The 14593-nt window shown below is 43.9% G+C and overlaps 1 protein-coding gene across 1 annotated transcript in view; it reads right to left on the bottom strand.

The window, feature by feature from the left end:
* Positions 1–14593, bottom strand: part of SLC22A3 (solute carrier family 22 member 3) — a 99487-nt gene that overhangs the window by 9282 nt on the left and 75612 nt on the right. The window contains exons 6-9 of the mRNA XM_069598867.1: positions 14445–14542; positions 14111–14325; positions 1490–1598; positions 565–677 (exon numbers count right to left, since the gene is read on the bottom strand). Coding sequence (XP_069454968.1) covers positions 565–677; positions 1490–1598; positions 14111–14325; positions 14445–14542 — 535 coding nt within the window. The remainder of the gene's footprint in view (positions 1–564; positions 678–1489; positions 1599–14110; positions 14326–14444; positions 14543–14593) is intronic.

Raw genomic sequence — 14593 nt, 5'->3', positions numbered from 1 at the left:
TCTTGGCTGAACAATGCCTTCTCTTTGCTTTTTCATGCTGGCCCAGAATCAATGCTGAGCTTGTTTATCAGATCCCATGAAATAGTCTGAAATGACCATTTACTAAATCACCGGTGAGACGCTGACTCTGTGGTCTCAGCCCAGCTGAAGGACTACTGCATTCCTGGGTTTATTTCCTCATGGATGCAATATTTTCATTGGAGTTTAAAACTGCTGAGCAGTGAGTGACCAGCCTTCTTTACCAGGAGCAAGCAAGTGGAGGTGGAGGAAAGGAGGTGAGCAAGGAGCCAGCCAGCATCCTCTCTTGCTGATAAGGAGAGGGGAGGGGGGTATGAGACCTGGGAAAGTTCTTAAGTTGAACACTTTTTATTGCAACTCTATAATGTAAAACAAATTTAAATGATTTAGGGCCCCCATTTCACTGTGGTTCCTCAAAACCTGTAAGAGCTATGGGAAGAGCAAATGAATATCATGAATATCAAACCTGGTCGTCATTGTAGGTTCTATTAATACAAAGAATGCAAATGAAAGCATTTAAGAATAGTGCATGCAGCGAATATTTACCAAAGATGATAAGAGGTAGTTCCAGCCAAATGGCAGCTAGCCGGAAGAGCAGAAATGGGGCTATAATCCCCCCAAAATCACATAAACCGGAACACAGTGAAACCCCAAAGTTTCTGCAGAATAAAAAAGTTGTTTGAAATAAAAATATTTAAATAACTTCAGGATGAATAATATTTTCAGATTTCTAAGTAACAGGAATGGTAACAATATTTCCCATTTCTCTAGTGTTTGACATTGAAAACGTCTCCTCCCTCATACTCTATGCAAATCATTTCCTACGCAATTCATTTCCAAGCTGCTCCAGCTCAGACCTGTCACTCTGTGACCCAGAGTCACAGCGAGGTATTGGAGCCAGGGGGCGGAGTCTCTGGTATTGGTGGGAATTAATCATCCATTAGCGGCTTACTACCCAGGCCACTCTGTGGCACTCATGTGCCCTCGTGGCGCCTAGACTGACAGTTAGGTGTGCTCATGAATACTCCCCCCCAGAAAGGAGGCCAGTTTGTACTTGCTGTGCACATTGGTTGATTTCGTCCTTCGGGAACTGTCTGTGGAGTGTGGTCAGAGCAGAGGCTGGAGCCTTCACACAGAGTGGAGATGATGATGTGAAATCTAACTCATACCACAGGCACGCTCACCAGATTTTCTGATTTCAAGTCTAATGCGTGTGTGCATGTGTGCTTGGTTGCTTCAGTCGTGTCTGACTCTTTGCAACCCCATGGACTGTAGCCCACCAGGCTCCTCTGTCCATGGGATTCTCCAGGCAGGAACACTGGAGTGGGTTGCTGTTTCCTTCTCCAGGGGATCTTCCCGACCCAGGGATCGAACCCGTGTCTCCTGTGTCTCCTGAATTGCAGGAGGTCAACTTAAAACATGCAGCTGCAGAATTACTTAGGAGAAACCATGGTACGGATGTTGGAATTACCGTAATGTTGTTGGGTACAATTCTGAATTTACCAAATAGACAATTTCAAAGGCCATGGTTATGCCTAGTCTTCCCAGGGTAGCAACAGTGGTCCTCAACCAGGGTATTCCTGCAAACACACAAAGGTTGGGAGGAAGAGTTAGGGGTCGACTTTACTTTCAGTACAATTGTACAAAACAACAAAAGGCATTTGCTTAGTGTTCTCCCAGCCTAATTAAGTGCAAATGAGGTGTGTGTGTGCTTAGTCATGTCCGACTCTTTGTGACCCCATGGACTATAGCCCAGCAGGCTCCTCTGTCAGTGGGATTCTCCAGGCAAGAATATTGGAGTGGGGTTGCCATGTCTTCCTCCAGGGGATCTTCCCGACCCAGGGATGGAGCCCACATCTCCTGGGCCCTTTCCTTCTTCCTCCATGGTAATGAGTGGGAAATGCCAGATGTTTGGTATTAAATGTTTTCTTTCTTTGGGGCATTAAGAGAAGAAAGAGTACCATGTCTGCCCTAAAAAGTCAGTACTTTAAATTTGTTAAGAGTTGGGCAGTTGATGACATCCTTTTTAAGGACGCTGGTAGGCTATAGTCCATGGGGTTGCAAAGAATCAGACATGACTGAGCGACTTCACTTTCTTTCTTTCTTTCTATCAGTTCAGTTCAGTCGCTCAGTCATGTCTGACTCTTTGCGACCCCATGAATCACAGCACGCCAGGCCTCCCTGCCCATCACCAACTCCCAGAGTTCACTCAAGCTCATGTCCATCGAGTCGGTGATGCCATCCAGCCATCTCATCCTCTGCCATCCCCTTCTCCTCCTGCCCCCAATCCCTCCCAGCATCAAAGTCTTTTCCAATGAGTCAACTCTTCGCATGATGTGGCCAGAGTATTGGAGTTTCAGCTTCAGCATCAGTCCTTCCAATGAACACCCAGGATTGATTTCCTTTAGGATGGACTGGTTGCATCTCCTTGCAGTCCAAGGGACTCTCAGGAGTCTTCTCCAACACCACAGTTCAAAAGCATCAATTCTTCAATGCTCAGCTTTCTTCACAGTCCAATACTCACATCCATACATGACTACTGGAAAAACCATAGTTTGACTAGACGGACCTTTATTGGCAAAGTAATGTCTCTGCTTTTGAATATGCTACCTAGGTTGGTCATAACTTTCTTTCCAAGGAGTAAGTGACTTTTAATTTCATGGCTGCAGTCACCATGTGCAGTGATTTTGGAGCCCCCAAAATAAAGTCTGACGCTGTTTCCACAGTTCCCCATTTATTTGCCATGAAGTGATGGGACCAGATGCCTTGATCTTAGTTTTCTGAACGTTGAGCTTTAAGCCAACTTTTTCACTCTCCTCTTTCACTTTCATCAAGAGGCTTTTTAGTTCCTCTTCACTTTCTGCCATAAGGGTGGTGTCATCTGCATATCTGAGGTTATTGATATTTCTCCCGGCAATCTTGACTCCAGCTTGTGCTCCTTTCAGCCCACTGTTTCTTTCTATAGTTGTATACAATGTTGTGTTAGTTTCTGATGGAGAGCAGAGTGATTCAGCGATGCACATACATTCTTTTTCATATTCTTTTCCATTATGACTTATCACAAGATATTGAATCTAGTTCCCTGGGCTATGCTTTGTCATTTAGTCATTCTCTATATCATCGTTGGCATCTGCTAACCCCAAGCTCTCTCTCCATCCCTCTCCTGTGCCCCGCTCCCTTGGCAACCACAAGCCTGTTCTCTGTGCCTGTGAGTCTGTTCTTGTTTCATAGATAAGCTCATTTGAGTCATATTTTAGATTCCTCCTGTGAGTAATGTCATATGATATTTCTCCTTCTGTCAGACTTACTTTGCTTAGAATGATCATCTCTAGGTCCACCCACGTTGCTACAAATGGCACTGTTTCATTCTTTTCTACGGCTGAATCGCATTCCACTGTATATATGTACAACAATGTATATATGTACATCTTCTTTATTCATTCATCTGATCATGGACATTTAAGCTGTTTCCATGTCTTGGCTATTGTGAATAGTGCTGCTATGAACACAGAGGGGCATGTATGTTTTGAATTATAGTTTTGTTCAGACATCCGCTCAGGAGTAGGATTGCTGGGTCATAGGGCAACTCTATTTTTAGCTTTTTGAAGAACCTCCATACTGTCCTCTTTTTCGTGGTTATACCAGGTACATTCCCACAATAGTGTAGGAGGGTTCCCTTTTCTCCACAGCCTTTCCAGAACTTGCTATCTGTAGACTTTCTAATGATGACCTTTCTGACTGGTGTGAGTAGGTGCCTCGTTGCAGTTTTGATTTGCTGCCCCCCTCTCTTAGTAGATGTGGCGTGAGCGCGTATGACCGCATGAACAGGAGCTTGCCTGCTCTCCAAAGTCAAGGGTGTTCAGCGTGCGCCTGACGTTCATCTTTGAAAAGGAAACCTTCCCCCTTTATGAAATGGAGCAGGACCCCATGGTCCTTGCCCCAACCACGAACCATGGCCTCTGCCTGCCTTTTGCCTGTGGAAAACTTTGGTCAAAGAATAAGTTTAATCAGAGAAGTGAGAATTGTGAAAAACAAAGGAAAACAGGTAAAGGAGATTAAATAATAATAATGCCATCGTTAAGCACAGTCAAGGACCTTTACTTCTTTCTCACGGGCTATAGATACTATTCTGAGCCATATCCTGTGAGCTGTCTTACAGATTCTAGAACACCAGGCGGAGAAGTTAACTCCCTGATGATTAGACTGCACCCAGGACAGGAGCTGCCATAGTTGAACGGGCCTCAGAGAACTGGGGACAAATGGACCCTGGAAATGAAGATTAACTGTGCCGAAAGCAACCAAGATGATGCTGGTCAGACCACTGATGACCAATTTGAAGATGACTGTCACAGCTGACTGTGCCATTTCTGCATGTAGCCCTCCTCCCACACTCTGTCTAGTAAAGCTCTCACCCCGCAGCTGGTCGTGGTGGTGGTGGTGGGTGGGCGTTGGCCTTTGCACAGACATCAGCCACCCTCCCCTCCAGTTGCCGGCATCTGAAATAAAGCAAAGTTTCCGCTTCCCTGGTGGCTCAGAGGTTAAAGCGTCTGCCTCCATTGTGGGAGACCCGGGTTCAATCCCTGGGTCGGGAAGATCCCCTGAAGAAGGAAATGGCAATCCACTCCAGTATTCTTGCCTGGAGAGTCCCATGGACGGAGAAGCCTAGTAGGTGGCAGTCCACGGGGTCCCAAAGAGTTGGACATGACTGAGCGACTTCACCTTCCTTTCCACCAACCTGGCTGTTTATTGGCTTTTGTGCTGTGAGCAGCCGGACCCACCACACAGCTTTCTGTAACGTTTATACTCATACTTGTTTATGCTCACTCAGCATTAAATGGTCCTCCTGCCTTCTAGAATTATTGCACTTTCCTGAATATGTAATTTTTTAGTTGAAAAGTAGGCATGAATGAGGAGGATGAGAGAAGATGCTGAAGCTCTGTAGATTTATGTGTGTTCTCTTCAGAGAATCAGCTGAGTTCAGTCCAGTTGTTCAGTCATGTCCAGCTCTTTGTGACCCCCTGGACTGCAGCACAGCAGGCCTCCCTGTCCATCACCAACTCCCGGAGCTTACTCAAACTCATGTCCATTGAGTCAGTGATGCCATCCAACCATCTAATCCTCTGTTGTCCCTTTCTCCTCCTGCCTTCAATCTTTCCCAGCATCAGGGTCTTTTCCAATGAGTCAGCTCTTTGCATTAGGTGGCCAAAGTATTGGAGTTTCAGCTTCAGCATCAGTCCTTCCAATGAATATTCAGGACTTATTTCCTTTAGGATTGACTGGTTGGATCTCCTTGCAGTCCAAGGGATGCTCAAGAGTCTTCTCCAACATCACAGTTTAAAAGCACCAATTCTTTGGTGCTTAGCCTTCTTTAAGGTCCAACTCTTACATCCAAACACGACTACTGGAAAAACCATAGCTTTGACTAGATGGACCTTGGCTGGCAAAGTAATGGATATTCAGAGAATACCCAACTAGTAAAGAAAGCTAAAACTCATTAAACCAAAGAACTGCCAAGGAGGGCGAGAGAGAAAAAGAGGGCTCCAGAGTGCAGGTCATGACTGGGAGGCTCCACCTTGCCACATGCTGGTTGCTCGCTGGCCAGGACGTCCTGGTGTCCTGGGCGTTGCTCTAGCTGAGGACACCCGCAGCGCCCACGTTACTGTCACGTCAGGAGGGAGCAGCAGCAGAGATGCACTGATGCGCTGGGCCGCCATCTGCTCTGGCATAGTTGTAAACACATGTTGTATTTAGCTTTACTGTTCCATTAAGGCCAGGGAAGGGGACCAGGAAATGCATTCCACCCCTTCCTCCAGTGAGCAGGTGGGGCAGTGCCAGGTGCTGGGGAACGGAAAGTGGCAGCTGGTGCCCAGATTCCCTGGGTCCCAGCCCGACCGGGCGACCTCTTGCTGCTCTGTGGCTGCAGAGGAGAATGCCTCCAGCTCCCATGGAAATAACTTGATTACCCACGTTAGGTTCTTAAGCTACAGCTTTTTCTACTGAGTCAAGATTGCTCTACGAGTGAGTCCCACTGACAACTTCAATGACAATTTAGTCTTATAACTGATCATTCACGGGGAAAAAAACCAAAAACCAAGAAACCAAATTAAAACACACACACACACTCAGCATGAGAGATGTATGTGGTTAGCTCAGTGAAGACAGGTCAACAGCTAGTCAATTCAGTAACAGGTTAAGAAAATGCTTTCAGGTTTTCTTAAGAATCTCAACTCTTTCTAAGCAGTAAAGGCCAGTATCTAACTGCACTGGACACAGATTCTGTCAAAAAGTGTGACAAAAGAAAGTTCGAGAAGCATCACACTGTTTCAACAAAAGGGTAAAATGCAAACAATTTATAGGAGGTGTAAGGGATGTGTGAATATTAAGAGCGCACATAAAAACTTCTGACCTAACCAGTAATAGTCTAAGTTCCCCCTGGAGTGACAATAGATATCTTTTGATAGCAGTGGCAAGAAACAAGACAATTTAAGATTGAGGACTGAAGCTGAAACTACCTCCATGAACTCCCGAGGACACAGAGAAAGAGGGTCCCTCTGAGGGGGATTTGGTCAAACTGCTAGATATTATTGAGAATAATTCCTCAGTTTTTGAAGAAAGGATGCAGGGTTTTAAACAAACACAACTTTATCTCTCCCCTGAATGCCCCATCTGCAACAGACTCATTAATACTTTTTACTTAAAGAGAAAAGTCCAAGACAGCTTTTTCATTTCAAAAAGACTTACCCAAACAGCCGGGTTTATAGCCATCTTGAATAAATTCAAATTAAAACTGGCAGATGAGTATGGGTCTTAAAAAGCTCTTTTAAACGCAGGCAGAACACTCTCTGATATAAATCACAACAACATCTTTTTCAATCCAGCTCCCAGAATAATGGAAATAAAAGCAAAAATAAACAAATGGGTCCTAGTTAAGCTCAAAAGCTTTTGCAGAGCAAAGGAAACAATAAACAAAATGAAAAGACAGCCCACAGTTGGGAGAAAATATTTGCAAATGATGTGACTGATAAGGAATTAGTCTCCAAAATTTACAAACAGCTTATGATGCCTAGTAGCATCAAAACAAACAATCCACTCAAAAAATGGGCAGAAGACCTGAATAGACATTTCTCCAAAGAGGAAATACAGATGGCCAATAGGCACATGAAAGATATTCAACATCACTAGTTATTAGAGAAACACAAATCAAAAGTTCAATGAGATGTCACCTCACACTGGTCAGAATGGCTATCATCAAAAAAAAAAAAATCCACAAACAACAAAAGTTGGAGAGGGTGTGGAGAGAAGGGAATGCTCCTGCAATGTTGATGGGAATATAAATTGGTACAGCCACTATGCAGAACAGTTTGGAGACTCCTGAAAAAGCTAAAACTAGAACTACCATATGACCCTACAATCCCACTCTTGGGCATGCATTCGGAGAAAACCACGGCCCCAATAGACACATGTACCCCAGTGTTCATCGCAGCAGTTTACAATAGCTAAGACATGAAAGCAACCTTCATGTCCATCAACGGGGGAATGGATAAAGAAGATGTGGTACACACACACACACACACACACACACACACACATGTGGACTATTACTCAGCCATTAAAAAGAATGAAAAATGCCATCTGTAACAACATGGATGGACTTAGAGAGTGTATACTGAGCGAAGTAAGACAGAGAGAAGGAGGAGAAATATCACATGACATTCCTTAGATGTGGGATCTAACGAGAAATAATACAGATGAACTTACTTACAAAACAGAAAGAGGCTCAAAGACTTAGAAAACGAACTTACGGTTGCCAAGGGGAAGGAATAGTTAGGGACTTTGGGAAGGTCATGTTCACACTGCTATATTTAAAATGGATAACCAGCAAAGTCCTATTGTACAGCACATGGAACTCTGCTCAGTGTTATGTGGTAGCCTGGATGGGAGGGAGGTCTGGGGGAGGAAGGATACTTGTATATGTATGGCTGAGTCCCTTTGCTATTCACCTGAAACGATCACAACATTATTAATCGGCTATATCCCACAGAAAATAATTTTTTTAAAATAAAAAGCTCTTTTATTTTTCAGGCTTTAATTAGAATTCAAAAATTTGGGTCAGAGATAGGGGGTCTTAGATGAGGATACAGCCCGAACGATTGTTTTGAAATTGTTTTCCAGAATTTCATTCTCCAGTCAGGCTTCGTGGGGGGAACGCTGGTTAAACAGTTTTCTCTGAGATAATTTTAGAGCTGATTCCCCTAAAAGGCTGCTCAGTATTCTTCTCAGGGGCAGTCATCCTGGTGATGACGTCAAGAATGGCTGAGAGGAAAAGTCTTTCTAATGTTAATTCAACAGCCCAAGGAACCAAGTGCAAAAGTTCCCTTAAGTGGAAGTGAGGACTCTCAGCTCAGGCAAGCAACCCCTGCTAACATTTGGTATTCACACACAGCACTACGAATTTGAACTTACTCTTGGCAGTCAGTTACGACGAGCGTGAGACTATGAAAGCAGCCGTATCTGCAGAACACACAAATTAAATGCGTCCAGAATAGGAGCAAGTCGTTTCCATTGCTGCTAAGAACAACTCTAAGACTTGGGAAACTCGGTCTACAAAATAAAACCGACCAGATCAAACAGAAAAGTCTATTCTTTGTCTTCTGTTTTCCAATATATGAACGTGTTCTCTGTAAGACAGCTTGGTTCCCACCCACTTAGTTACTTCAATATGGGTTTGGACGTTTGATCTTCAGTGCTTTCTGGGATCGTGCTAGAGGCAACACACATTAAAACCATCCCAGTCCGTCTGGGGCCAGAGAAAATCTTCTGGGGGAGAGTTCTATCATGAAAAGATGGGCCACGCTTAAGTCATTTTTTTTCTTTACTTTCCTGATTTCATATGCAATGAATATGTAATTAATATTTGATTCCTATTCCATATAGGATGAGAACAGATGACCTTGTCTTAGGAAACTACATTTAAAAATTAAACCTAAAACTATACAGTGCCAAAGTAAAATGGAAAGATCAGTGAAGTATCCAGTGGTCCTCATTTGTTGTCTTCTACTAAATTGCGCATAACGCCCAAAGATAGAAACTGAAACGAACTTATGGTTGCCAGGGTGAAGGGATAGCTAGGGAGGTTGGGATGGTCATGTACACATTGCCGTATTTAAAATGGGTAACCAACAAAGACCTACTGTACAGCACATGGAACTCTGCTCAGTGTCACGTGGCAGCCTGGACGGGAGGAGGGTTTGGGGGAGAACGGACACATGTGTATGTATGGCTGAGCCCCTCTGCTGTTCACCTGAAACTATCACAATGTTGTTAATCGGCTATACCCCAATATGAAACAAAAAGTTAAAAAAAAAAAAGAAATTATGTCTACCTTGTTTATAGCTCTATCTTTACTCCTAGTTCAGTTCAGTTCAGTTGCTCAGTCGTATCCGACTCTTTGCGACCCCATGAATCGCAGCACGCCAGGCCTCCCTGTCCATCACTAACTCCCAGAGTTCACTCAAACTCACGTCCATTGAGTCAGTGATGCCATCCAGCCATCTCACCCTCTGTCGTCCTCTTCTCCTCCTGCCCCCAATCCCTCCCAGCATCAGAGTCTTTTCCGATGTGTCAATTCTTCGCATGAGGTGGCCAAAGTACTGGAGTTTCAGCTTTAGCATCATTCCTTCCAAGAACACCCAGGACTAATCTCCTTCAGAATGAACTGGTTGGACCTCCCTGCAGTCCAAGGGACTCTCAAGAGTCTTCTCCACCACCACAGTTCAAAAGCATCAATTCTTTGGCGCTCAGCTTTCTTCACAGTCCAACTCTCACATACATACATGACCACTGGAAAAACCATAGTCTTGACTAGATGGACCTTTGTTGGCAAAGTAATGTCTCTGCTTTTGAATATGCTATCTAGGTTGGTCATAAGTTTCCTTCCAAGGAGTAAGCGTCTTTTAATTTCATGGCTGCAGTCACCATCTGCAGTGATTTTGGAGCCCCCCAAAATAAAGTCTGCCACTGTTTCCCCATCTATTTGCCATGAAGTGATGGGACCAGATGCCATGATCTTCGTTTTCTGGATGTTGAGTAGTTTTAAGCCAACTTTTTTACTTTCCTCTTCCACTTTCATTAAGAGGCTCTTTAGTTCTTCTTCGCTTTCTGCCATAAGGGTGGTGTCATCTTCATATCTAAGGGTATTGATATTTCTCCCGGCCATCTTGATTCCAGCTTGTGCTTCTTCCAGCCCAGCGTTTCTCATGATGTACTCTGCATGTAAGTTAAATAAGCAGGGTGACAATATATAGCCTTGATGTACTCCTTTTCCTATTTGGAACCAGTCTGTTGTTCCATGTCCATTTCTAACTGTTGCTTCCTGACCTGCATACAGGTTTCTCAAGAGGCAGGTCAGGTGGTCTGGTACTCCTAGTTTAGTGGCAGCAAATAATAGACACTAAGTAGATGTGCATATATCTTCTGCAAGTTTGTTTGGTTTTTTTTGGCCACACAGGGAGGCTTGCAGAATCTTAGTTCCATGAACAGGGGATCAAACCTGGGCTGTGGCAGTGAAAGCACTGAGTCCCAACTGCTGGACCACCAGGGAATCCCCTTCCCCAACTCTTATAATGCATTAGCTCAGTGTGGTAGGTTGAACGATGTTCCCCAAAGTTCAGGTTCACCAGAACCTCAGAGTATGGCCTTATTTCAAAATAGGGTCTTTGCAGATGTCATGGTTAAGTTAAGGCCCAGAGATGCAGAGAAGGTCATATGAAGATGGAGACAGAGATGGGAATGCTGTCCAGGAATGCCAGGGATGGCTGGCAGCCACCAGAAGCCCAGAAGGGACAGGCAAGTATCCTCACTGAGAGCCTTCAGGGAAAGCGAGGCCCTGCCTACACCTGGAGTTCAGACTCCAGCCTCCAGGATATGAAAGAACAAATCTGTGTTGCAAGCCACGCAGTTTATGGTATTTTGATACAACAGCTCTAGGAAACTCATGTGCTCAAGAAAAATGAGATAAATGCAAACAGTTCTGTTTATCATCAACCATTCCAATATGACAGGATTTCTGCCCCTTCTCATTCTGAAGATGGGCATTCCTGTAATGGTATTTAAATAGGGTTATTTGATGTTTTAGGATTTCATAAGCATATTATTAATGAACTTATCTATAAATGTCTGACTATTTTGACACTGCAAAGAGCCAAGTCATTGGAAAAGTCCCTGATGCTGGGAAAGATTGAAGGCAAAGGGAGAAAGGGGTGACAGAGGATGAGATGGTTGGGTTGCATCATTGACTCAATGGATGTGAGTTTGAGCAAACTTTGGGAAATAGTTGGGGGACAGAGGAGCCCGGTGTGCTGCAGTCCATGAATCAGCACAGGTGGTTCATACTTCTGAGAACCGTGCTTTACTTTGTCCATACTCTTCACCAGGTTGTCAACCTCTCCAAGTCAAGAAATGTATTTTTCTCCCCTTTGTAACCTTCATGTTTCGCAGGGAATTAGTGATATGAAGGAAATGTGAAACAGGGTCAATGACATCACAAAATTAAGTCAGATAAAGGTGATCAAAAGCAAACTACATTAATTCCATTTCTGGGTATATATATGAGAAAAAACCAAAGCCACTGACTGGAAAAGATACAGACACCCCAGTGTTACAGCAGCATTTCTACAATAACTAAGAAGCACCCTATGCGGCCATCGGCAGAATGAATGGATAAAGATGTGGTACGTGTTATCCCATAGGTAGCGACTGAACAACAACAATATGTGGAATCTAAACTAGGAAACGAACTTATCTACAAAACAGAAACAGACTCTAGAGAACACGCTTGTCGTTAACAAGCGGGAGGGCATAGGGAAGGGATGGATTGGGAGTTTGGGGTTAGCAGATACAAACTATTCTATAGGGAAAAAGGCCCTATTGTACCGCACAGGGAACTGTACCCGCTATCTTGTAATAAACCTTATGGAAAAGAAAAAAAAATTCTTCAAACTGAAAAAAAAAATGCTTCTCTTGTGCTGACATAAAGTACTACAAGAGGCTCCAGCTGTCCCAGCAACCCTCCCACCCCCCACACCTCCTGGAATGTGGAAATAATGAACTTGATCTAAGACACACATTCCCTGGGAGTTTGAAAGGCTTCCACCGTCCAGGCCCCGCTGTGTTCCGGGACAGGGATAATTGGCGGTGGGTTAGCCATGCACGTGGAGTTACCCACAACCCCTGTATCGCACAGCAGTCACCAAACCCTCCCCTCCCCAGTTTAACTCTGAAATGTCCCTGAAATCACCGTCTCCCATGCAGGCCCGAATGCCACCACCTTGATCCCTGCTCGCAGCATCTCTCCCTCCCCATCACCACTGTCCCAACTGCTGCAGTCACTTGGAGGCGCTTCTCTGCCACCCGAAGCTCACAAGACCACACCCAAGCTCTTGGCCTGACTGCGAGGCTATCATTGCTGGACAGGCATGATCCCTCAACCTCCTTTCCAGGATAGTCCTGTGATAACAAAGAAGGTTCCAGGATATTCCTGTGATAACGAAGAATGTTTGGTTCCTAAACCAGCACAGGTGGTTCATACTTCTGAGAACCGTGCTCTACTTTGTAAATATTCTTCACTAGGTTGTCAACCTCTCCAAGTCAAGAAATGTGTTTTTCTTCCCTTTGTAACCTTCGTGTTTTGCAGGGAATTAGTGATATGGACGGAGAAGGCAATGGCAACCCACTCCAGTACTCTTGCCTGGAAAATCCCATGGATGGAGGAGCCTGGTTGGCTGCAGTCCATGGGGTCGCTCAGAGTCAGACACGACTGAGCAACTTCACTTTCACTTTTCACTTTCATGCATTGGAGAAGGAAATGGCAACCCACTCCAGTGTTCTTGCCTGGAGAATCCCAGGGACCGGGGAGCCTGGTGGGCTGCCGTCTATGGGGTTGCACAAAGTCAGACACAACTGAAGTGACTTAGCAGCAGCAGCAGTGATACGGAAGAAATGTGAAACAGGGTCAATGATATCACAAACTTAAGTCAGATAAAGGTGATCAAAAGCAAGCTACATTAATTCCATTCCTGGGTACATATATGAGAAAAAAACCAAAGCCACTAACTGGAAAAGATACACACACCCCAGTGTTACAGCAGCATTTCTGCAACAACTAAGAAGCACCCTAAGTGGCCATCAGCAGAATGAATGGATAAAGAAGATGTGGTCTCCTACACTGCAGGCACATTCTTTACCAACTGACTTATGAGGGAAGCCTCATAACTTTTTATATATATAAAGGATATATATACAAATAAATATATATATCCTTTATATATATATGATATATAAAGGATACATATCCTTTATATATATATATATGTGGAATACTACTCAGCCATAAAAAGAGTATAATTTGCCATTTGCAGCCACATGGATAGACTTGGAGGGCAGTATGCTAAGTGAAATAAGTCAGACATAGAAAGACAAATATTATAAGATATCACCTATATGTGGAATCTAAAAAATTACAACAAACTAGTGAATATAACAACCAAAAAAAGCAAACTCACAGATACAGAGAACAAACTAGTGGTTACCACTGGGGAGAGGGAAAGGGGGGGTAATGTCAGGGTAAGGGACTAAGAGGTACACACTATTAGGTATAGTAAGCTACAAGAATCTATTGTACCATATGGAGAATATAGCCAGTACTTTAGAATAACTATAAATGGAATACAACCTTTATATATCATGAATCATCATACTGTACATCTGTAACCTATGCAATATTGTACATAAAGTAAATTTCAATTAAAAATTTTTAAAAAAGTAAACTAGGACTACAATCTAGGTTTTACACATCTATTTCATCCACAAATGACCCTAAAACTGGGGAAAACGGAAAAATCTATAGCATCAGTCTTCTGCACTCACAGTCGTTATGCTGATTTGGCAGAAACGGAGAGACATCACAAGAGTGAGCCTGGCACTATGATGTTGATGCTAGGGGACATTTGCTGAAGATGAGAAGTCCCCCATTCTTGATTATTTTAAGATTTTTTTTCAAGATCTTGGCTGCCAAGCAGACTTGAGGGACAGTTACCTTCTGGTAAGAACGCAGTGACAAGGCACGCCACCCCTGCCACGACATTGCTTGCTGCAAAGGGTAGGCGCCGACCGAAACGCTCAATAGTTAGTAAGATCAAGAGGGCTCCTGGCAGCTCCACAACTCCCGAGATGAAAAAGTCGATATAGAGGTTGCCTCCTATAATTCCCAGGCGCATGACGAGTCCTTGATAAACCACAGCACTTGTGAACCTGGAGTAACATCGAAAGACAACAGAGAACAAGTGAGAGAGAACTTCCACCTGGTCTGGAGGGAGGGCTGCGTTGTGAATTTGACACAAGCTTTTGAATCCATCACAAATCAAACTTACCAAGCAAACATAAGTATAAGTGTGCACTTCCTCATTTGGGGAGTTCTCACCAGATCTACAAAGGATGGGTTACTAACTTCCTCATCCGTAACAGTGATCTATACAAGAGAAGCAGATTGTCAGTAGGAATACACAGCAAGAGACATCTG

Source organism: Ovis canadensis, chromosome 8, assembly GCF_042477335.2.
Source record: "Ovis canadensis isolate MfBH-ARS-UI-01 breed Bighorn chromosome 8, ARS-UI_OviCan_v2, whole genome shotgun sequence".
Lineage (NCBI taxonomy): Eukaryota > Metazoa > Chordata > Mammalia > Artiodactyla > Bovidae > Ovis > Ovis canadensis.
The sequence above is the reverse complement of the archived record's forward strand: the minus strand, read 5'-3'. Positions and strand labels throughout refer to the sequence as shown.